At 39.3% G+C, this 23,977-nt stretch overlaps 1 protein-coding gene across 1 annotated transcript; it reads right to left on the bottom strand.

Moving 5' to 3' along the window:
- Positions 1-1,506: 1,506 nt before the first annotated feature.
- On the bottom strand, positions 1,507-23,569 carry BMX (BMX non-receptor tyrosine kinase). The gene is given in 14 exon segments (XM_032099913.1): positions 1,507-1,539; positions 1,541-1,582; positions 2,545-2,699; positions 4,492-4,604; positions 5,540-5,604; positions 7,556-7,715; positions 7,717-7,758; positions 8,439-8,506; positions 10,080-10,134; positions 10,921-10,980; positions 14,383-14,611; positions 22,306-22,437; positions 23,439-23,536; positions 23,538-23,569. Coding segments are annotated over 14 exon segments (1,284 nt in total).
- Between the last annotated feature and the right edge of the window lie 408 nt (positions 23,570-23,977).

Below are 23,977 nucleotides of genomic sequence, written 5' to 3'. Positions count from 1 at the left end.
CTGAGTCAGCACGCCCTGGCCCAGGTTGGTTCACAGGCAGCATCATAGCAAGCCCTACCCCTCCCTCCCGTGCAGCCTCCGTGGCCCCCAGGCCTGCACAGATCCCAAGTCATTTGCATAACCCCAAATGCAGCTTTCCTTCAAACACACCTGCAGCTCCCCACGAAGACAAGGATGTGCTCTCCGAGCCAGCTTCCAGTGCTGGGACCAAGCAATGCGGGCAAGCACAGGCACGGGAGCCTCTGTCTGGCCAGAGACCTTCATTTCTTTCTCCCCTTCCCCACATGTCTGCACCCTGCATTTCTTATTCCTTAGGTTCAGGAGAGCTCAAACTAGAGCGGCAGAGGGGTCTCTTTTAGGGCTGGGCCAGCTCCATCAGGGAAAGGGCAAGCAGGCATCACTTGGACTCTTATGGGCATCATACGCTGAACTAGCTCAGATATGAGAAGAGAGAAAAGGATTTATTTCAGAAATTATTTTAAAACCTCTTTATACATATTAGATCAGCATTTTGCAACTGTCAGTGTCTAAGTTTAGATCCCTCTGTTACACTTACGTAGCTTCAGATGTATCTGGTATCTCAAGACTTGCTGAAGTTAGCACTAATTTTTGTAGTGCTGTGCACATTTGAAAGGTGGGTGCTCCTATTCAAGCACTAACATCAGAAGCCAAATTTCAGTGCCTCAGGAGTAAAATATTTGGCTAAGCAATTATATTAATAGCATTTTCATTTATCTTCAAATTTTTGCTTCTCAAGTTTTATAGAGATCAGCAAATTTACCGTTTACTGTTTCAGTGACTATAGAATTCCGCATAAAACATTATTTTCTTTATTTCTACCAGTTATTGCAGGAAGCAATAACACTCTAGTAGATGCTTCATATGTTGCTAAATTGAAAATATCCTAAATATGCAGCTTAGAATGAATTTCAAATCAAATATACGCCCTCAGGGCCAAAACTAAAGTCAATAATACTGATGAGAAAACAGATATAATATTTTACCTGTAGTAATTTCTAAGTAATTGAAAGTAAGACTATATCTATTTATGTTGCTGTCACTTGCAGTAGTTCTAAATTTGACTTTAGGTGTCAGCTTCAGGTGATTATAAAGAAAAAACACATTCAGATGAGTTATGATAATCAGAAAACCTACCAAGCATATATTTCCCTTTTACACTTCCAGTTAAGGCCAAATAACGACAGTTTGGAGGCACTGAAGGAGTGCACATAATTGGTATATATATCTCAGTGTCTGAGAAGTCTTGAAAAAATGCTAACAAAAATTATATTCTTCTACAATATCATTCCAAATTCTGTCACCCACAGAGCGTCACAAACTCTTTCTCCATATGCTGCTTGGTCAACCCCCTGATTAAATGAGAAGAACACTAAAATACAGAATAATAAGGGTGGCTAATGTCAGGCAGATTTTAGGTTCAGCTCTTGTATAGCAGGCAGGTGATATGGAGCCAGTATGCAGTCATCCATTTCTGAATCCTATTTTTCAAGCTCTGTTACCTTCTCTCAATGCCTCAAAAGAATGGTAACAGCTGATAAAATGCAGGGAGCTGTTCTGGTAGGTAAACAAAGCAAAGATGATGGGTATAGTAATTTAATTTTAAAATAATTCAGGAACTGTAATTTGCATTAGTTTTTCATGATTTTAGCTTGCAGAAATTCATAGAGAGTGATGTTGCTACAAATTTCTGCATGCTAAAATAAAGTTGCAGGGGGTAAATATAAATAAACTTAATTATCTATCTTACATTATGATAGTTTAATCTTCTTTCTTTGCATTAATATGTCCTCTAATATAAGTCACTTTACTCATTTTCCCGACAATTATATTAAAAAAAGGAGAGAACATCACAGTCATTTCATGGTGTCATCAATAATGTGCAAAACAGTTCTTTGTTGCTGGTGAGAAACAAGTCATGGTCTACAGAGAGGTGATCAAAATTTAGGTCAAGAGGAACAATAAATCAGGGTAATTTTTGGCACAGAAGATGCAGATCTCAGAACCAAATGAGCACGATCAGTGTCTGACGTAAAGCTCCTAGAAGCCTCATGGATGGGGTAACACATCCTTCTCCTTGTAAGGGCAGGGTTATTTCACACAGAGTTACCCCTAAAACTGGAGTCCTCTATGTCTGTGAGAGGAAGGGCAAATGACCATGGGGAGATACCAGTAACGGTCCTGTAATCATGGAACAAATTTAGACAGTGAGTTTAGCTCAGCACACAATTTTTAAACTGTTAAAATTAGGTGAGAGAAATCTCATCCTGTACATTTTGTTGATGCTGAAGGGCATTATGTTAAATATGTGCTTCTGAAAAAAAAGGAAGCCAACCTGCCTTTGTGCCCCATTTCCTGCATTAACCATGTCCTAAACTAGATAATATAGAATGTGTTACTTACAAGCAATGGCTTTTATTAAAGGATATTTTCATTATAAGCATCAATTCAACTATCAGCAGAGACTCCCAGTGACTCCTATTACTTTGTTTTCTCCAGTTTGTATGTGCAGATGTACACACATACCTCATACCAGCAGTTGTCCGGTATCTGGTAGATGATGGTTGAAACCTGCTGTGGTCTGTGAAGTCTGTATCCTTGAGAAACTTTCTGCATATTACCATGAAGCTCACAGGGCTGCTTTCTCAAAGTGAACACCTCCCATATTAAGATATGAAATGAAAGTCAAGAAATACAAGATCAAGTCCTTTTTCATGAAACAAGATACACATGCAACATTAAACTGCTCATACTCTGAGAATATTGTCCAAAAAAGATGACTGACAAGTGTGATTCTGTACCTGAATGTAAAATAACTCCTACTGCAGAAGTAGATGCATTTAGGTGATAAAGTTAGTTATAAAATATATTTAATGGGAACAATGTTGGGCTGAATTTTCTGCAGAATACATGCAGACATCCTCTTATGTATGTGTGTGTGCACAGAAGGAAGGAAAAACAAAATGAAAATTATAGGTATCGATGTCTTTCTAAAATAATAAGAAAATATTTACTGATTTTTCTGAGTGTGACATACACTTCTTTGGTATCACAAAGATTTCCAAAAATTTTACAGTGTCAGTTACACATATGCTTAAAAACTGGATTACACAGAAGCAATAGAAACACTGAGTAATATAATAATCAATAATTCATAATTATAGCCTTGCAAGAAACAATTTTGGTTGTAACTGAATATATGTGATAAACATGCCTACCCTAAAGAAAAAAAAAAAAGTGAAATATTTATTTCACAATGATATATAATATTGGCTGTAAGAAGTTTTTTTAAAAAAGAAATTTATAGGGTGTTTGATCTCTCTCCAGCTTGAAGACTAGAGCATTGTAGTGTCACAGTGACACTAAAATGGCATCCAAATCCCAGCTTTCTGTGATGAGAACATTAAAAAACCAGGATTCTTTGTTCTCTGACATCTGCTTTTGGGATATGAATACATCAGATCTGTTCTTTAGCCCTTTAGAGGCTCATTAGTTAAAAACAATCAAACAAGAATGGACTGATCCCACTCTCCCCTTGCTTCCACAGCATCAATGGATAGTGTTAAAATGATAAAAAGATCTTCTAAGGAAAAATAAAATTTCTCATTGAAGTTAACGCCAATATTGAAGTTAATGACAGCAAAGCCTGGGGCCAGGATTTAATCAATAGGAGCAAAGAGAAAGTGTATCACCACAAAATCCAACTTCTGATTTAATTGTATATATTATAAATGACTTCTAAAGGGCATGAATGAGCTGTTTTTCTGCCAGAGTTGCTAACACGGGGAGACTAGCTGAGGTTAAAGATAAGAAGCCACCCAACATTCAGAAACACTTTTATCTGCTTTATTCACTGTGGTTCAATGCCAATCTTTCATCGATTTGACAGCTGCCAAAATATTCCTGCTGGAGGAGCAGATTCCAGGTAAGTGAAATTCAAGCCGGTTCACAAAATATTTTCTTTCCTTTGACACCTTTTGCAGACTTTTAGAAACACTGAGCAGACTCCAGGGATTTGGAAATCACAGCTTGAAACCACAGAAGTAGAAGTTCAAATGTTTAAAATTCCTGGTGGAAAGTGATCTGCAAACAGATACACTTTTTGCTGAGATAGAGTCCCAACTCACAGAGACTCCCACAGCTGGGCAACACTGATTTATGGTCAAGGCAGACTAAAGATTCGACTTGATCTCCACTGCCAAAGTTTACTTGACCCTATTAAACACATATGTAGCAAATATGGAGTGGGCAGCTTCTGTTTGCCTTAAGGAAGAATCCTAGGGCTAAAAAATCCAGATAGGATAGGGCTTGTTTGCATAAAAAATATTAAAAAAGAACACGAGCTATAACTGCTTTTTATAGCCCTTCAGCATGTTCAATGTCTAACATTTCTGCTTAACAAGCTGATGAAATCCAAATGTAATGGCATACATACATACAAATTCATATGTCAAATTCCATGCATAGGAAAGGCCCATGCATCTGACTTGCTGCTAAATTTGGTGTGATGAAAAACTTCTTGTGCTGACCACTTCACTGGAAACCTGGTTCCTAGAGAACTTATATACAGGTTATCCAGACCATACCTAAAAGGCAAGAACCAAACTTGGTTGTGAACGAGTTACAGTGAAATACTATTTACTGCTTCTTCCTTGAACATCATAAGGCTCCTAAAGAAAGCCTAGGCAGAACCTCAGATTTCCAAAGAATACCTGATAGAGACATTACCTATAATCTTGAACAGATCATTGCTATCAGTTTACTAGGGAAATGATGCAGGATCACAGAAACACCTGTTGTCAGGCCAATCTAGCCCAGCCTTCTGCTCAAGTAGGGTTACTCCCAATATCAGAGCAGGTCAGCCATGGATCTGCGTTGCTAAGTCTTAAAAACCTCTAAAGATTGCCATCTTCCTGACCAGCACGTTTCACTGTTCCACCACCCTTCTGGAGAAACAACTTCTCTTACTATCCAGCTTGAACTTCCCGAGTTGCAGCCTGTGGCCAGTGTCTGCTGTTACATGACCTGGCACAGATAAGACTTCCTGGGCTCCAATAGCTTTGTAAGTGGCTATAGGGAGCTTTTAGATCCCATCTATCCCCCTCTTCTCCAGGCTAAGCAGCTCTCTCCCTCAGCCTCTTCTCAGAGACCATGCTCCATCAGCTGCTCATCCTCTCCAGTTTCTCTTCATTGAGGCCACTCATTAAGATGCCTGGTCCCCAAATCAGGTGCAAATCTTGTACTCAAGGTAAACTTTGAGATTTCTTTACAAACATGACTACTGAAATCTCTCAGCTGTGATTTGCCTTTAAGCCTTACCTTTTTGCGACAGCTGAGGGACTCTATATTCTTTATTCTTATTGCATAATGACTTATGGTCATTAATGGAAAGAAAACACAAAGCGCTGTGTCACACTCCATGTCTTAACTTCCCTGACAGCCAGCTGCAGCTGATCAATGCCAGTAAAGTGCATATACACCAACATCAGAGCTTCACCAGGCTGCCAATTCTTTCACCTACCTTGTCATCCCAAGGTCAGATACTTTCACAGTAAGTTTGCTGTCAATCAACCAGTTCCTAGAAGCCTTTAGTGGAGAAATGAAAAGAGATGAGTGGAAAGAACACAAAGAGGACCAAAAACCATCAGGTGTTTGCTAATAATTACTGTCCTTTAGCATTTCAATGAATAATTACATCTTTGATTGACGCATTTAAGTTTGAGACTGTTAGGCAATAGTAAGTCACTCTCTTGTTTCACTTTTTGACTATTGATTGAAAAAACATTCTGTAGCATTATCCCAGCTTTAAAAATAAGGAAATTGTAGGATGAGAAACAAAGGTGAGAAACCCACATTCATCTGGAAAAACAGCAACAGGGCAAGAAACTAAACAATATCTTATAAAAGGCTTCCTACTCTGGGCCTGTTTCAGTAGTCTCAGAATTTACCAAGGCATCAAAAAGTGAAAAGCATTGATTGGATTTTTTGCAATGCACTACAAACAGAGTGAAAGGCAATTTAAGCAGTTTAATTTATGAGAAGTTCAGTAGAAGCCTATTTCTGCAAATGATCACTTGAGAACATTTATCTAGGGCTGTATTCTCTGTGTGCATGCTCATTAACTTCTGCGATACTGTTTGCATCTGCAGTTTTCAATCTGAAATCAAGCTCAAGTTTTATTTCTGCTTTCCCATGGTGCACAGCCAGTTTTCAGGAAACTGACTTTATATTTACAGCTTGAATTCTGCTACTTAAGGTCTCTGATGTTTCTGATTTCTGAATCAGTTTGTGGTAACTAGTGAAGTATGGCTGTAACAGCTTTGTTTACACATAAAGGCAATTCTTTGAAAGCATCAACAATATAACAAAAATGCTACCTGAGGGGACTGCACCCCAATTGAAAAATAAAGCAAGACTGTAACATAAATTGTCAAAAATCTTCAGTATGTTTTTGTCTAGAGTTAGAAGGCAAAATATTGCTACTGACCCTGAAGTGTAATGCACCAGAAATTTGGTTGCGTTCACTATTATTAAGCCAATAAAATAACAGTTTATTTCCCCAATGAAGGACAGCATTTTTGAAAGCTAAGTTTAACATAAACTTTAGGTACAAGACCTTGAGAGGACTGATCCCCTCATCAAAACAACTTGAAATACTTGCTTGTAAACTTGCAGATAAATGCGGGGTTTTCCCACCATTAAGGCCACACTTTTGTGCTGCTAAATCCTATTTCAGGTTTTGGCTATAACACTGTAATTTTGTCAATACTGAGTCTTCTTTTGATTGTCATCAATCAAAAGTTTCAAAGTAATAAGCAGAAGAACATTCAATCCTTCTTGAAATGGAGTAATTGAAGTCTGAGATGGGACTCAGTTTCAGATGGGATCCAGTTTCAATGATTTCTTTCAGTACATTGTATTGATATTTGAAGAACAAAACTTAGAGAAATGTACAATAATTTCTATTTATTACTTCACGATTTTATTTTTTTTTTATTTTGGGAAACTTAATCATCCCAAACACTTTGTGCTGTACAGTGTATGCTCAAAGTTATATTCCATATATTTTTTGACTGAATACTTGTCTAATGGCTGTTTGGTCAGCTACTAAGGAGTCATGGGAAGGGATCCTTCCTACCCTTTACCTTTCTGGAAGTATGTTGGATGTCTGTGCTGCGAAGCGGCACGTTAATTCCTGAGCCCAGAGCCCATGAAGGCAGGCAGCACAGTGTGCATTGCTGTAGAACTGTCAGCTCCACTCTGCAGCAGAGTGCATTAGAATGTAGAATATCCTGGGTTGGAAGGGACCCACAAGGATCATGTTGGGCAGTGCTGGTTACATGTGACCTTAGTGCTGCTCCTCCAGAGCTGCCTGTGCTGAGCCAGCTGGGTGTCTCTGCTCAGCAGACCACAATGCTTTCTGGGGAGAGTGCCAGCAAAGGCAGTGCAGCTGTGGCTGACCCCGAGGGGTAGAACTGACCAGTGTTAGGTCATGCCCCTGCCTTCCCAGCACCACTTCTCCTGTGGGATACCTTACAAGATCTCTTTGCCTGAACTGACAGCTCTCCAGAAACAGCACCAAAAACATCCTAACGTACTTCCAGAAAGCTAAGTTGTGCTGGTGGTAGTGTATAACTTTGGGAATTGATTCAAAGCAGTAATTTTCAGTGAGGTAGTACTTGTTCTCAGGGGTTTGTACACATGTAATGCTTAACTGTTCCTTTTTTACTAATTAAAAACATCACATAATGCAGTACATGGCAAAACCTTGCAAAGTGCCTTCCAGCCCTTGTGTTAATAGATTGGTTAGTTGTTGCATGAGCTGCAGTGCTCCAGCTGGCCAAGTAAAAAAAATACGTAGTAGATGTCACCAGGAAAACTCTTACATTTGCCTCAGCCTGCTTCTGCCTCCTGAGATATGCAGTACAGGCTCCCTGGAGCCCACTGGAGGTTCCTGCAGCATATTCCAGTGAAATCTGATGGTTAGCAGTTGTCTCCCAACAGTTACATCTGGAGCAAAAGACTTTCACATTCTGCCCTTGCATTGGTTCTACATCCAATTTTTAACATCTTCCCTTCCTCCCCCTCCTTTTCCCCATCCCTTCTCCCTTCCCCTTCTTCCCATTCCAGCTCCCATTCCCATTCCCTTCCTTCTCTCTCACTCTTGAGACTACTCTATTCCCCCAGATTATGTGCCTGCTACATGTCATTGTTTAGATGAGACAGTTCTGGACCTCTGTTTCCCCATTCAGGGAGCCACTTTCATGTTCAAATTCAAAGAATGAATATGACCCGAATGTGCCCCAGGTTAATTTTTAACACAATGTAGAGATTTTGCTGTTGACCAGTCACACCAAGCCATGTGTCCATGGCACACTCATAGAAATGCTACACATTCACTGGATACTCAGCAAGGAACCTTGTTGAGTACAGACACAGTCTACATTCCTGCCTGGCTAGACAGAACCAGAAAAGCACCTTCTTTTCCCTAATTTAAAAAACCAAAACCAAACAAAACAAACAAACAAACAAACAACCCCCCAAAAAACCCCCAACTTACAAGAAACAAGCAATGAGGTTGGGATTAATTTCAGTGAGTTCAAGGCTTTTACAGCGTAATGTCCAGAAAGAAGGAGACATGACTCATCCGAACTCCTTTAAGGACTACATTAGGACAAGATGAATTATGCCTGAGAAATATTTCTTTCCACTAAAGAGAAGGTCTAGGTAAGTGGCTGTGGTATCCCACTATAAATATTTAAAATTAGATGAGTTCTACCCCAGCCCAGACATGAAGTAAGTTGTTTGCAATTTTGTTTTGTTGCAGAGATATAGATCTATAAGTGGGGAGATGAAGAGTTATTAACCTCATGTCCCCTCCAGCGTCTATACAGTTTATAAGACCCAATCACCACCACATATAAGAGCCCTACCCACCACACTTAGTTCCTTTACATTAAGAATTAGATTGATGTATTTTCTATTGTCTAAGTATTTCTGAAATACTGAAGAAGTAAAAAGATTGTCACTGTACTCTATCTTTGCACTGTTTTTAGTCTTTATGTGGTTCTCTAATCCTAACTTTTGCTATCCAACTTTACTTCTGTTAATGGTTTGCCAGTCTGGGCTGGAAATTCTGGTTTTCAGAGTTCATTTAACAGCTACACCTCTATATTGCACGGAGGAAAGAAGAAACCTAGAAGTTCATTGCTGTGAAGTTTGAAGGAAATTTCCTGTCCCCTAAAGTTAATTGGAGCCAGTGGTATCCAGCATCTTTGGGGACAGGGACATAATTTTGTCAATAATTTCCCAATCTTTTGGCCACACTTGAACTTCATTCTGAACCTCTTGTGCAGGTCTAAGGAAAAGGACAGTGAGCCAAGGCTCCCAAAGGATCGTGTTCCATCAAAGGAGTTGGTGGCTGAGTACCATCAAGACTGAGTGAGAGCAAGTAGCAAGCCACAAGAAGAAAACATGATTACACAGCACATCCAAGAGGAAAGCATGGAGGAGGCTCTGTCTCTTCCAGAAAGAGACATGGACAAGTATTTGTGCAGTCATCTCCTTGTGCACCTGACTAGTCCTGTGATGTTGTCCATCCTTGCTCCGAGTCAGCTGCATCCAGTCCACACTCAGTGAGCACAGTGCTGAGTTTGCTCAGATAGTGTTCTTGTCCCGGTGAGCTGCTTTTACTCCACGTTTGTATATCGTAAAACCACCTCAGAGGATTCCTCTAGACTGACCTGCAGGAAAAGCCACACTGGAGCAAACAACACAGGACTAGAGGTGATAACTAAAAAAACAGAGCTTGATGGGAAATGCACTCAGTGTGACTTTGTTCTAAGACTATTTTAGAGGTGCAAAATTTGTTCATTTATGTAGGAGAGGCACTCTTGGAAATATGACTGTCAATACCAAGTCAGCACAAGAATTTCTAACTTACAATACTACAGCTATTTGAAGAGCATCAGCATCCTCTAGCTACACAGCAGAGCAAGGACAACAGACACAGAAACCGTTCTGTGGTTGTTCATAGAGAAGCAATGAAGGATTTGTAGGACCTTCTGACAGGGCAGCTGCTCAGACTGGGCATGGGAGATATTACCTGCATACCAACTACAAAGAGAAATATTTGGCTTATTATTCTCAGGATGGTTTCTGAATAAAGTCCAGCAGACGCACAAAAAAATACCAGACATTATAAATATTTTCAAAACTGCTTTTAAAAGTGAGAGGGTAGATCTGGGACTTGTCCTGCATATGTGGTTATTTGCCATGAAATTACAGGGAAACCATTAGTTCCCATCTGCTTCCCCTCATGAGCGGCTCGCCTTGCCCTAAATGTCTGGGTCCATTCTGTGACATTGACTTTTTACAGTAACTACTTAGAGGAGGATCCTGCTGCCCTCAAGTTCTGCCAGGAGCTCTATCAGAAGCAGTTTGCTCTGTCTCCTGCAGACCATGACACAGTCTTAAACTTGGGAGGTACACAGCTCTCCTCTAACCTTATTTTTATTATGTAACCTTCTGGTTACATAATATTTAAGTAAACTAAATAAACTGAGAGTTTCCAAATGGGAGAAACAATCCAAACATGCTCTGTCAGATCAGTTCAGGGAGCCCCAATGAAGTCTTTAATAGCAGTTCCCTTTCATGTAGCATCATTTTGGTATACAAGACTCATTTGTCTAAATGACTTTTTCTTTCCCTGAAAACAAATACCTTCATGCCTTCAGAGGTCTGCAGGCAGTCACTGATGACAATATCTATAATTATTATCATTATTAGCACAGCCATACACAGGATACCATTGCTGTATGTATAGTGAACATGTAAAGTGGAAATGCAAGCTCTGCCCAAAGAATATTCTGGTTCTCCTGAAGATGGGTTCTATCAACTCACTCATGCTTAGCAATGCTCTGTTCTTCTGCCAATGTCAGTTCGCTGACACAGGAGTTTCCCCTGCAATGAAAATACAATATGCTAAAATTGTGAAAAACTTCCAGCCTTTCAATACTTAAAAGGGCTTGCCAGAAAGATGGAGACAGGCTTTGTACTAAGGCCTGTAGTAACGAGGCAAGGAGTAATGGTGTTAAACAGAATGAGGGTAAATTTGGACTGGACATAAGGAAGATACTTTTCATGAGGAGGGAGGTGAGATGCTGGAACTGTTTGCCCAGAGAAGTTGTGAATGCCCCATCCCTGGAAGTGTTTGAAATCATGTTAGATGGGGCTTTGAGCAACCTGATCTAGTGAAAAACATCCCTCTCCATGGCAGGGACTAGATGGTGTTTAAAGGTCCCTTCCAACACAAACCATTATAAGATTCAACGACTCTATGAAAAACTCCTTTCTTGGGTTGAAAGCAATGCTATGTATATTTTTTTCTTGAGTAGTTATGCCATGGTCTAAGATGATGATTTTTAAAATTGACACATATAATTGTCTGGATTTTTTTATCACTTGGTGAACACTCAAACAGCCTTTCTCCTCCACTGTGCAGTATGTTAGAAAGCCAAATATTCTCAGTGCATGCTGTAACAGGCAGTGACACTACATATCCCTTTAGTGACCTTATGAGGAGATTGCATCTACCTTTTCAGAGACTACATGGAAGCTTTCCAAAATTGCACAACCTTAGACTTCCAAACAAATGTTCTTAGCATGACAGATGACAGGAGTTCGTGTGACAAAGAAAGAGGCCTCTAAAATAACCTCTTGTTCAGAAATAATAAAGATTCTTTTTTATGGTTCCTTTCACAGGATACTAGAAGAGTCTAGATTTTTCAAGGGAATCTCTGAATTTTGTCCAGTATAGTTTATTATGAGACAATCTATTCCGTTTCATCCAAATAGTTTGGCATACATCTAATGCTTAAAATGTTATGTTGTCTTACTAAAAAGGGAAAGATGGATGTGATGTATCACTTTGACAGATCTGGACTCCCTTTATCCTGCACTGGACTACTCACATACATACATACAAAAGCACAGGAGTGCTAGCAAGGCAGATTTAATGTTGAAATAAGAGTACAAAGATCGAAATCCCAGCATCATTGAAGTCAGTGACAAAACCTTACTGATTTAAATGAAACCAGGATGGTTTTTGTATTAATGTGTGAGTCAAGATAAATTTTTTCTGATTCTAAGCATTTCAGGGAACTTTATGCTTAATACTCAGAAGATTATTTAAAAAGAAATATATTCCAGAAATATTGCCTCATCTTTACTAGACTGGTGTGGAAAACACTTAAGCAGTAGATGGCTGCATATTGATTAACCTTGGCTTATCATCATTCCAAGGCAGCTTTCTCAAGTAAGTACTTGGTACAAATCCTTCATTCCCACAAGATAAACAGTTCCTGGTTTAAATAGCATACATGACTGCACCTTAGAGTGGCCACTTAAAACAGCAAAAGGAATTAATCAAAGACCCACTTTTTAGAACGCCACTAACAGAAATGCTCATGCTTAAAACATTTCTGCTTTTATTTGCCATGCATAAAAATACAGAAGCAATTTATTGTAGAAAATTGCATTTCAGTGAAGAACTCTTTTTGCTAGACATTGAAATGGTTTCTTCCTCCGTGGCTGTTTTCATTGAGTGGGAGGTTGGAGCAGCCATTCAAGGATGTCCTCGTGTGCCATCTCAGGCACCGTGATGGACACCAGTGACTAATGGCTGCCTGAAAACTAGCCAAGGCTGATCATGAAAAGCCAGTAGGTAGGCTCAGCACTCTTCCCTGTACAATGCCAGATGAAACTGAGAAGCTAAGTGAATATGGACAGCTGAGCTACCACTCAGAGGAGCTGGCATGATGGATCTACGTTACAGGGGCCAACAAGCATCCTTAGGTTTAAGGTGGTGGACTGGATGTCACACCCATCAGAAAAATAACTGTGGGGAATAAATTGTATATTTGAATATGGGTGGATATGGGTGGGAAGAGTCCCTTTGACACAGATCTCAGTAGCACAAGAAAACTGATCATTCATAAAAACAGGTGAAACAGGTAAGTCCTGATGTTTGTTCTTCCTACATTCAAGAAATCAAAATCTTCATTCTTTTTTTTCAAGCAGAATTTAAAGGTTTTGTTACGGTGCATATGTGACTTTTCCTTATGCAATCAAGACTGCAAAAGCCTCAGTTTTTCAACCCAAAGGAAAAAACCTGTAAATGTGCTTCCTTTTTCTGAATGCCTCTCTGCTCCTTCATCCATCTTAGAGCCCTCTATTCAGGCTCCATAAGCAAAGCTGCCTGTATCATATATTTTTACATAACCCTAAATGAAGATGTTTAGGAGTGTATCTCAGATTACCAACTTATCATTTTCTTTGAGTTCCCAGGGTCATGTGCTGCTTTCTTCATCCACAACTGTATGCAATCTTGTTAGTTATGAAGTGCAGACACTTTACCTCAAGTTTAAGTGGCTTTATTTGTTGGTTTTCTTGTAATTGTAAACTTAATCAGGGAATTATGACTAGATCAAATAATTTCAGTCTGTTCCAAAGCAATTTGGGGATCCCCTAGCTCAAAAATTCTTCCCTTCCACATTTCTGTCAAGTACTTAAAATTAAACTCAGCTATTATCCATCCTGAGACACACCACGAACCTTATCTCTTCCAGGCAACTCCTGTTTGTTGTACTGCCTTGGTCTCCAGTGAACTCCTGAAGCTGTTTCTCATTTAATAACTTGGAAAATGTACTCTTTTCTGCCCTTGATGGATATTAATGAAAAAATCTTATTTTAATTTGCTGAAGGGAGTTTCTCCATTTATGAACCTCAAAAAGAAAAATTAAACCATTTTTAATGGCCATTTTTAATGGCAGGATAGGGATGCCCTGTCTTTGGGGAAAAGTATTGCTAAAGCTGAGTTGAGACTGAAGTCACACAGGATTCATGCCTCAGCAGTTCTCACTGGCCTCCCATGCTGTCTCTACTACTGCAGTTGTAATGGTGCTAATCTAAAACTGGTTTGCACACAAACAGGAGGCAACATTTGTTAGGAGAGATTTTATCTTTTTATTCATGTAAATTAAATAGTTGGAAAAAATGTGTACACACAGGTTCTGTGTACACAAGTCCTTCTTTAGGCACATATAAAAAATAAGGCCACTGGATACTATCTTAGCTATTGCACTAGGCAGTGACTGCTGTAAGTTTTATTCAACCTGCCTGCCATGGATGGTAATGAAAATGGAGTTGTACAGAAGACAATTCTAGAGCAATGTTTAAATCTACTGAGATAATTCTAACATAGATCCTGAAAGGTGCCAGGGCTGTCTGCAGTCTCGTCTTTGAAGATGAGGTATGAGGAAGACTTTGGTCATGGAACAAAAGCATTCTGCAGGGCATACTTACCCTTCCAAATCCCTTACTGTCCACCAGTCAGAGTGATTTTCTTGTGATACACAGTATTTATTGCTTCTGACAAGCTGGATAGCTGAATTTCTTCTGTGCTCATGGTTGCATTGAGCCACAGCCATATTCAGGGCTGACTTGTCTGGTGGCAGCCCCTGGGGCAGGACAGGCTTCTGTGCTTCAGATTTTGAAGACAGAGAAAATAAATGATAAGGCGATGCTGCACAGGCTGCAATAAGAATTAACAAATGACATGAATATGATCACTTATATCTTCAACATACATAATGAATAATCAAATTAATCAAAGTTCAGAAGATGGGGACAGGCATGCAGCTTTTTCCTTTATCCATTTAGAATGGATGAGGAAAGCAGCCCAGGCGCTGTTGTTCACATGTGAGAGACAGGCGAGTACAGAACAAAATTCCATGATGATGGCACCAGAAGCAATTAACTTTGAGTGAAGACTGACACTGCTGTAATAGGAAGCTCTCATTACCAGAATTACAGGATAGACCTGATTTGTGTCACAATCCTGCCACCTCTCTGAACTGTTGCAGTTCCTGCACTCCAGACACCACTTGACCAAGCTGTGCTTTACTATAACTAACTGTGATGGGGTACTGTTGTATCAAAAGATCCCATCAGAGTATTTTAAAAATAACTTCAGGAGTTTTTTTTAACGGCTTTTGATCAATAGTAACATTATCATCAAACACAACAAGCATTGATCAACTGTTTATTGCTAATCACTGAAAGCCAAAAGCTATGCTAATTCTAAATCAGTCCCTTTCCTTTACAGGCATTTCTGATGTTTCTCTGCCAAGCATGCTGGATATAAGGAATCTCACTCCTTGGTGCCTGACTTTCCCTGGGCAGAGTTGAATGTAATTGGTATGTAACTATGGGATTCATCTCACATGGTTTTGACCCATGTCTTCACGTGAAATATGTCATCCTGCAGAAGTGTCTACCTTTCATTAGGGGCTGTTCAGGATATCTGTGAAAATGACTTGGACGAGAAGCCTGGCATTAAAGTTAGGTGACATCCATCAAATCACGGGCAAAAGCCTATCTAAAATGAAGGCACTGAAATGCATTTAGAAATCAGGGAAATGTCAGACATCACAATGCTTTAATTAAGAGCAGAGAAAACTACACTTGGAACCCTGACAGCTAAGGATGAGAGAAAATAGGAATGACTTAGGAGAAAAGGCTGCAAATGCCACCTATTTATTTATTTATCACTAAAAACCACTGTAATGCATTGTCAGGAAATAATGCCAAGTGTCTTTCAGCAGGCTGTGATTCCTTTAAATCAAGTCCAAGTGACCATGGCATTCTATGTATTCTATTTATTGACATTTCTTAATTTAAACAAGAAGAAAACACAGAACCTGATTGAATCCACTGAGCCAGAAGACACACATAAACTCTTCTGCAAACAAAAAATCTCAATCTCATCACACCAAGCTCCAACGAGATACTCATTCTTTACAGAGGTATCAGTCACAGAAGAGTCCTCTTCTCTTGACTAGAAGTAGACCTGTTACTCATCAAGTAATGCTACTTGGTGGTCCCTGTTGGTCATATTTGACTTTGGTGGAAAGGACCTTATAGCGGAGGGCCTGAGTTAGGCAGGACTCAAATCTTGGAGTGCCTTTGTGGCTTTGGGGAATAATGACAGAATTAGAGTTGCCTGCAGTTGTCAGAAAGATGGGAAAAAATATAGTCCAGAGATTAAACTGTTGTCTCTTTAGAGCACCTAGAGATGTTAGAGCAAATTGATATTCAGTAATCATATTTATGAGCTGATGTGCACCTCTGACATTAGGCCTTTGTAATTTTTGAGAGTTTTAAAGATTAAATTGCTCTTTCATTTCCTGTGAGGTTTTTTTTGGACATGATCAGAGTGTCATCCTCTAATGGAAATTTCATCTTTTTGGGTGAGCAGAAGAAACTAGAAAGCATTGGGAAAAGTAAATGGTGTATAGAATTATTATAATGGAAATTAATTTTTCTTTGTCCAACCTGCCAGGGAAAAGAACAGTCCAAGATGAGCACATCTGTGTTTCACTGCTGGATGTATATTTGACTGTTGCAATATTCTGGACAGACTTCATGTGTAGTCTGGTAGAGATTAATGTCCTGTTTTGTGTCCATATATACAGCTTTCCATGTCCATTTTTTTCTGGCTGAAAGTCCCAGAGCATTTCCTGAGTAACTGAGTAGATCCTATTCTTTCCTTTATGCTTGCAGTGGTATTATTGTGGTTTTCATAATGATGACTGTGCCACAGCCATCTAGAGAGGGCCACTGGTGACAGTCTGAGATTCAGCTCTGATGTGCACATGAGGAATGATTAATATCTGCAGAACTGCATAGCTATTACACATCTGGGAGCATGTGCTGGATCACTTCAGGTGCCATAAGGCTTGTCCAATATGTAACAACGAGAGGATATGTGTGTTCACTCAGTGAACTTCATCTGCTCTACCAGAGTCTTGGTCTGACCTACATGAACCATTGTCCATTGCAAAGACAGTGGATGCCAGGCACCAGTAGAGGTGAAAGTGTGTCTCAGGTAGGAAGCTCCTGCTTCCTGTGGTTATCAAAGCACAGAGGAAGTGCCCTCTGGCTCCCATGAAGGGACCTTTTGTTCCCAATATTCTTTGTAATGGCATCACTCTGCAGGCTCCAGCTCCTCTGTAGCAGATGAGAGGTATAATGCTGAACTGATGAAAGAAACGGAGGCATCAAAGGTGCAGGATGCGAGTGTGCAAAAGTAATGCCTTGTACAAAAGTGACACCTCGGGTCAGTTGGGAAGAAAGCAAGGGAGAAAGCCTTGCAGATGCTGGAGAGGTGAGGGACATGAACTGAGAGCGAGGCAGAAAGAAGGCCAGGGGGATGGTGATACCTCTGATGATCAAACTGAAGGGATGAAAGGACAAAGTAAAAATGTGCTGAGAGCTTATAGAAGTAGCTTTGTGACTAAATATAGACTGTTCCTCACTATGAGAAGTCAGTATTAGCCTTCTAAACCTGATTATATCATATGGCTTGGGAAAATGTAGTCAATTTGTTCTATCCAGATGTGGTAATTATTACAGCTTCATTTACTGAACCTGTTTCAGAAGTACCCATCAGAAAACTGTCACATCCCTGCTTTTTAAACTTCACTTTAGAAATATCTTCTCTGAACTCAAGCAGATAGTAGAAATGAATCATAAAGACTTAGCAGAACCCAGAATGTGCAGAAGCAGATTTGCATGACTGATGATCTCTCCATACAGACAAAGCATCTCCTGATGGAACCCAGGCATAACAGACCACGATATTCAAAACAGGCTATGCTGCTACATGTTCACAATGCCATTGCTTTCAAGTCTCACTATCAGAAAAAAAAAGTCAAAAGCTTCTTTGTTCATAGCTTCTCTCTAGGGCTTTATTATTATTTCTTCTCAAAGCTCCATTTTACAGCTCTTGTGATTTTTATCTTCTGTCTCTTGACAATCTATGTGTTTCTTAAAGCCCTGGCTTTTCATATCAACTGCACAAATAAAAATTCCAGCTTTTCTTTCTTTTTTCTTTAAGTTACTTTCTGATAATAGAGAAAAACTAGGAAATAGACCCAGATCTAAATATACAGAAAAGAAAACAAATTTTTAAAAGTGCAGGAAATACAGATTTAAAAATCCTGTGATTCGAAACATAATCCATTTAAATTTGTCAGAGGGTGTGTAATCATCAGTCAGACCCTACTGTTAGTCCTTTTATTTAAGAGATAAACACATCATAACTTAAGCCACTTTGGTCTCTTCTCTTGTCATCATTACCTCCTTCCCACCTATGAATGTCAATAATTAAGTTGGGCAGTAAAACTAAGGTCAAAGATATCACTATTGCTGTAGCATTTATTGAGGAGGAGATAGATGAGGAAATAAAAAGAGGAAAAAATCTTCAAATTTACTTTCATTCTTAACTCTGTCAGCTCTTGACCTTTTTGATCAAGCAACTTTGTGCTGAAGGACTCAGGTCGAATTGAGCTCAAGCAGTACTTTTTGGCATCCTGGTGTCCTGTTTGTCTCTGGGTCTGTGAAATCCTGCCTGTTTCAGACAGACAGCACGGCCCAGCGAGTGCTGCTGGGACACCACACTTTTGGGTTTCTGTCTGATATAAAGTCTAGCTAAAGGCAAGAGCATGTAAAGAGCTCAGATGTACCTCCCAGTTCATTAATTTAGAGGCTGCCTCTGTAAAGTTGGGCTAAACTGGCATTCCTAAGCAGGCATCTGTACCCATGACCCAAGTCCAGAAGAGCACAGCTTGGGACTGCCTGAGAGAAGTGCAGTTCACCATTTCTCACCCTGCAGGGCAGGTATAGCAGGTATAGCATAGGCACAATGCTTGCCCTGCACTGTTTTCACTGTGGAGGGTGGTGGAGAGGACATTTTGGGATCTCTAGGAATGGGGATCTCCTACATACCAGAGAACTAATTTTGATGGTGTACCCTGATCCCTCTGGAAATAAGCCTTTTACTTAATAGACATTTCTACAATGACTATAGCCAGTATTGCTACCAGCATTGGCCTTCTTGGCCAGCTGGGCACACAATGGCTCATGTTCTGCTGGCTTCAACCTTGTTGAAGTTTTTTTCATTGACTCTTTTAGTCTATGAATCAGTGATTAAGAAATACTGCCTTCAATTACCCAGTGGTCACAAGCTTGAGGCGGTTTGGAGCCATCCCTGCGGAGACCGTCTCCCTGTGCTCCACACATCTCTGTTAGCAACACCAGAAACTTATTTAGGAACAAATTCAGAGTATATTTAGGAACACAGAGTACAGCACATTAACATGCATGCATTATTATCTGGCATAACTGAAGTGTTCAATATGCAAAAATTATCTTTCTAGTTCACTTGGCTAAGCCATCCATGACTGGTAATGGGGTGTTTACTTGCCCTTGCAGCTGACTGGGGGTTTCATGGCCTTATTTGCTGTTGTAACAAGTGACTTTGAAGCTACATGAAGCTCTTCAAACTACTGTCACAAATCAATTGACAACTCTGTACATTTTTAAGTATTCCATAATGATGAAACCTGTGGTAATAGTAGATATGCCAGTATCATTAATTTCAATTTTCAAAATTGATACAGGCAGTCTCACAATCATAAATCAAGTTCCTAACTGCTTTCAATTACATTTTTGGATTAACTTTTCATTTTGGGTTCATACTTTTTTATTTTTGACTGTAAAAGCTTAAGACAAATCAATCTACAGTCTTCTGCAATTTCAAATAATCACAATTTAAAAGTCTGTAGCCCAAATATCCATAAACTGCTATTCTTTATACCAAACATGGTCTTTTACTGTTTAACATGTACACAGACATGAGAGAATTCCCTTCTGAAAATGTGACACCCACGGGGTTACTGTTCTACAAATGTTCCTCTCTCAGTCTATACAGATAAAACCTAAAATCCTGAAATAACTGCAATTAAATTGTACAAAAAATATGTCAGAAAATCATGTTAAAATAAATTATGCAAATGAAATCACATTGTTTAGAAAAAGAGATATTAATGCAAGAGTTTAGCTTCTAAAACTGTATTGTTTTACGCTCACCCATGCACTCTCTTTTGCTCAATTTCTATTGCTCCTACCCATCCAACTTATGCGACATCATGACTAGAAGGGTCTTACAGCCAAAGATTAGAATTTAACTAGAGGTATTAAGAATAAAGACAAAAAAAAACCCATCTGGTTTATTCAGTAGGTAAAAATGTCACAAACTTTTTGATCAAACATGGCAGATATAATTTAGTGTTTTATTTCCCCTGCTTGTACTAAAAGCTACATTGTATAGCAGTTATGATGTTGAGAAAAGCTTAACACACACGTGAAATGGTATAAATTCAAATATTATAAGAGTGTACTGTTTTAGTCAAAGTGTCCTAAGGACAGTTGCAGAAACAAAGGATGGCATCAAATATTTCTGGATATTCCCATCATCTGTGTACAGAAGGCTTTATAATCCACATGTAAACTCTTTCTTTCCACTTCAGTTTTTCCACATTCATCCTCCAGCTTCTGGCTCGTGTTACACAAAGCCAGACCAAATGCTCATCAAGTCCAGGAACCAGGCAGCATCCAGTAACAAGTACTGAGGAAAAAGACATGCTCAAGGCAGCCGTACAGTACCAGAGAATCCTGATCCAAAGGTGGTGCACTTATACCTAATACCCCTTGAGCAGTATATTTCTTCTGTGAATTCATTGTTACCTTTTTAAGCAAATAACTAGGATCTATAATGTCCTTCAGTAAGTAGTCCTACAGCTTAACTACTACTAACAAAATAAACAATCAGCTTGTTTGACTTGTTTTCAGCCTATCTTCCTTCAATTCCTACCTGATAATTACTAACATCTGCTTGGCTTTTTAGATTATTTTTAGTACTGGGCTGTCTCTGTGTGTGTCCGTATTAGGTCAGGGTTTCACTTCCCTTGTGTACATTGCTTTTCAGTCATCTGCACAGAATTTCAAATGCCACTTTACTGCTTTTGTATGTTAGCCCAAAGAGCTCTTGTTAAATGTTTACTCCCACTGGTGAGTACACACATATTGATCAATGTGCTTCCTGTCTCCTTATGCAGTGAAATGGTGGAGCCCTGTGAGCTTTTCTCTTTAACATGTTATCCATCCAATCTATTAGTCATTGTCAACCCTCTCCTTTGACATCTGTTCAGCTCACAACATCTTTCTTCAATTACAGTCACCAGAACTAGACACAATATTCTCTTGGTGATCACAGCAGTGTCAAAACATGTCGAGTGCTTTTACTCAATATGTGCCTGCTTCCACGTCCAAGGATGACATTAGCTCCTTTGGCCACAGCATTACAGCAGGAATTTATGTTCAGCTATCACGATCCTAAAGTCTCTTAGAAACACAGTTTTCCCAGTGCCCCATCCTGAAACTATAGCACACGCTTTTCCCTACTGAATTGAATTATGTACTCCTGACATAAATACGCTAATTTAACGTAAATGTGTCATTTGGTGCCACAACACTGAGGGAGGGAGAAGGAAAAAGAAAGCTCAGAATGACACCTAGGATCAACCAGGCAGTTAAATGTTATGTTTCTGTCATGGGCTTGTTCTTGGGCAAGGCAATTATTGCAAGGTCATGAATTAATGCACTGTTCAGTAACTAGCAGCCTGCTGCTCGTGGTGGGGCAGTCTGTCACTGGCACTCCAGCAGGGAATCTGTGACCATTTCTCACATCTGCTTGTCCCACTGCCCACAGAACTGGGATTGATGGAGGCTCCTGGAGGAATCTGGGTTGGGCATCTGAAACTGATGAAAGGCAACAAATTCGAAGTTATTCTTTTCTCATGACATTAAGTTTTTGAACAAATGTGCTTTGTGCAGCTGCATCTCCTGATACAAGGCACAGCCTTGGATTTCATGAATGTGGAACACTTGTATGGCAGTCAGGCAGTCAGGGGGCAGATCCTGCTCTGGCATCGAGGCCAAAAGAGAGGAGTGGAATTAGACAGAGAGAATTAAAAGAAGAACTTCATGCGCTTAATTCTGCTTTAAAATAAATGATAATCACACAGATATATTCCAGATAAAATTAAAGCAAGTATCTGATAGATTTGTGAACATGAAAGAAACAAGACTTGATCTAAATTCCATGACAGTCAATTAAAATATTTCAGGAAAGTTGCAGCTTCAGTAATAGGGACTGGTTCTTTCCTTGCTGTAAATATCTTAGAATTACAGATGTGTTTAGGTTGGAAAAGAGCTTTAAAACCACTGTATCCAACCATAAAGTATCAGTATCAGTAGCTCTCAGCAATATCAGGTTAGGACAGGAACAGAAAGTGTAACCTTAGGATAATGGGCATATTTCACAAGAAACATAAATGAAACAAATTTCATGGCTAACCTGAAAAGAATATTGTCTTGCAGAAGGCATTATTTCCTCAAGATTCACTATCTTAACAAATTTGATTTTCTCAATCCTAATTGACCCCCCTTCACTTTCTTTCTTCCTAAGAGAGAAAAAGCCACAGCAGATTGTAAACTAAAGTTAACACAATATGAAGTATTCCAGTTGGATGATTTTGTATAATGTTGTGCTTCAAGATGTATAAGCCATAGCTTCAGGTTTGTCAAATTTTAAGAGAAAGGTAGTAAAAAATCTCCTTGATGCCCTACCTGCATCTAATATACAGATCAAATTCCTTCCTAAGTCAGTTACAAGGTTTACAAGACTCAGCCCTACATCAGAGAAAGCATCTGCTTCAGCTGCAGGAGTACGGGGCAGAAGGGGGGAATAGGACAGAAAAAAGGAGGAATTAAGGGGAAAACACCTCAATTGCAGGCCCAAAGCCTACCTGTGGCATTGATAATTTTGGTAAGGCAACGGAGTTTATTCTCAACGAGCTTCCCTGCAGTTTTGTAATGGGATGTAACTCACAGCAGGAGTTCAAATGTATGGAAAGGAGCAAAAAAATGAAAATGAGTTGCCTGGAACATATATTCCCAATGGGAGATCTTTTGAGTGAAAGGCCACCCTTTTGTGATATATAGTCATTCCTTAGGAAAGAAGGACAGTTTAACCATCTGCTTTGTGCAGCTGAGGGATGAGATTCTGCACTAATTACGTCTCATACAGGTAAATTCTGAAGCCAGTTATTTACATCAGTTGAGAGCAAAACCTCAACAAGGAAAACATCCCTATCCAAGGCAGTGTGTAAACATATGTCAATGTTAATTACTTGCTGAAGTCCCCCTTGGAAGGACACAAACAGATGCTCAAAGGTAAGCACAACTGTAGGGGTTGTTTTGAATATAAACACTCTTAAGCCTGCACATAAGTGTTTTCCTGAAATGAAACTAGGATTTGATACCCTATAATTCAACTCAAAACAAAGTGCAGCTGTTTTTCTAACACATAATATCTAATCAAGTTTCAAAGAAGAAAATGAGAGTGGCACTGGAAAATCTTAAAATAGCTTATTTTAAAAATATATTTCATATGCCTTTGTCATATTCATAATCAGAAGTGTTTGATTTTGTCAGAACAAAGAACCTTTTCTTGTAATTAATTGGTGATATTTTTCTTCTGTTATGACTCCTTTAAAAGTTCTTCTAGAATTGTTTTTTTCTCCATTATATTTCCCTAAAGTAACATCACAATTACTTTTATTGCCATTATTAATTAACACTATTTATTACTACTATTTTATTACCACTATTAACATAAAAACACCAATTATAGAAACTGTAATAATGAATATATGATCACTGTCCTCTATATGTTTTATATGTGGGCAAAGAAGGAGGAGGCACCCCACTCCAGGAAATTTCTCAGGCATTACAGGGCAGGTACTTGCCCTGACTGACTCCAGGAGAAGCTAGTATGAAGTTAGAAGCTAGTTCATCATAGCTTAGAGAAGCTGTCACTGCAATTAAAATATTAGGTTTGATAGAAAATGTAAAAAACCTTGTGAATCCCACCGAGGTTCATGGGGCTCACAGGGGTGCAGCAGGCCAGGGAAAAGGATGGGGGAGATGGAAC

The sequence above is a fragment of the Corvus moneduloides genome, chromosome 2, assembly GCF_009650955.1.
Source record: "Corvus moneduloides isolate bCorMon1 chromosome 2, bCorMon1.pri, whole genome shotgun sequence".
Taxonomy (NCBI): Eukaryota; Metazoa; Chordata; class Aves; order Passeriformes; family Corvidae; genus Corvus; species Corvus moneduloides.
Note: the sequence above shows the minus strand (reverse complement) of the source record. Positions and strands in the feature narration are given on the sequence as shown.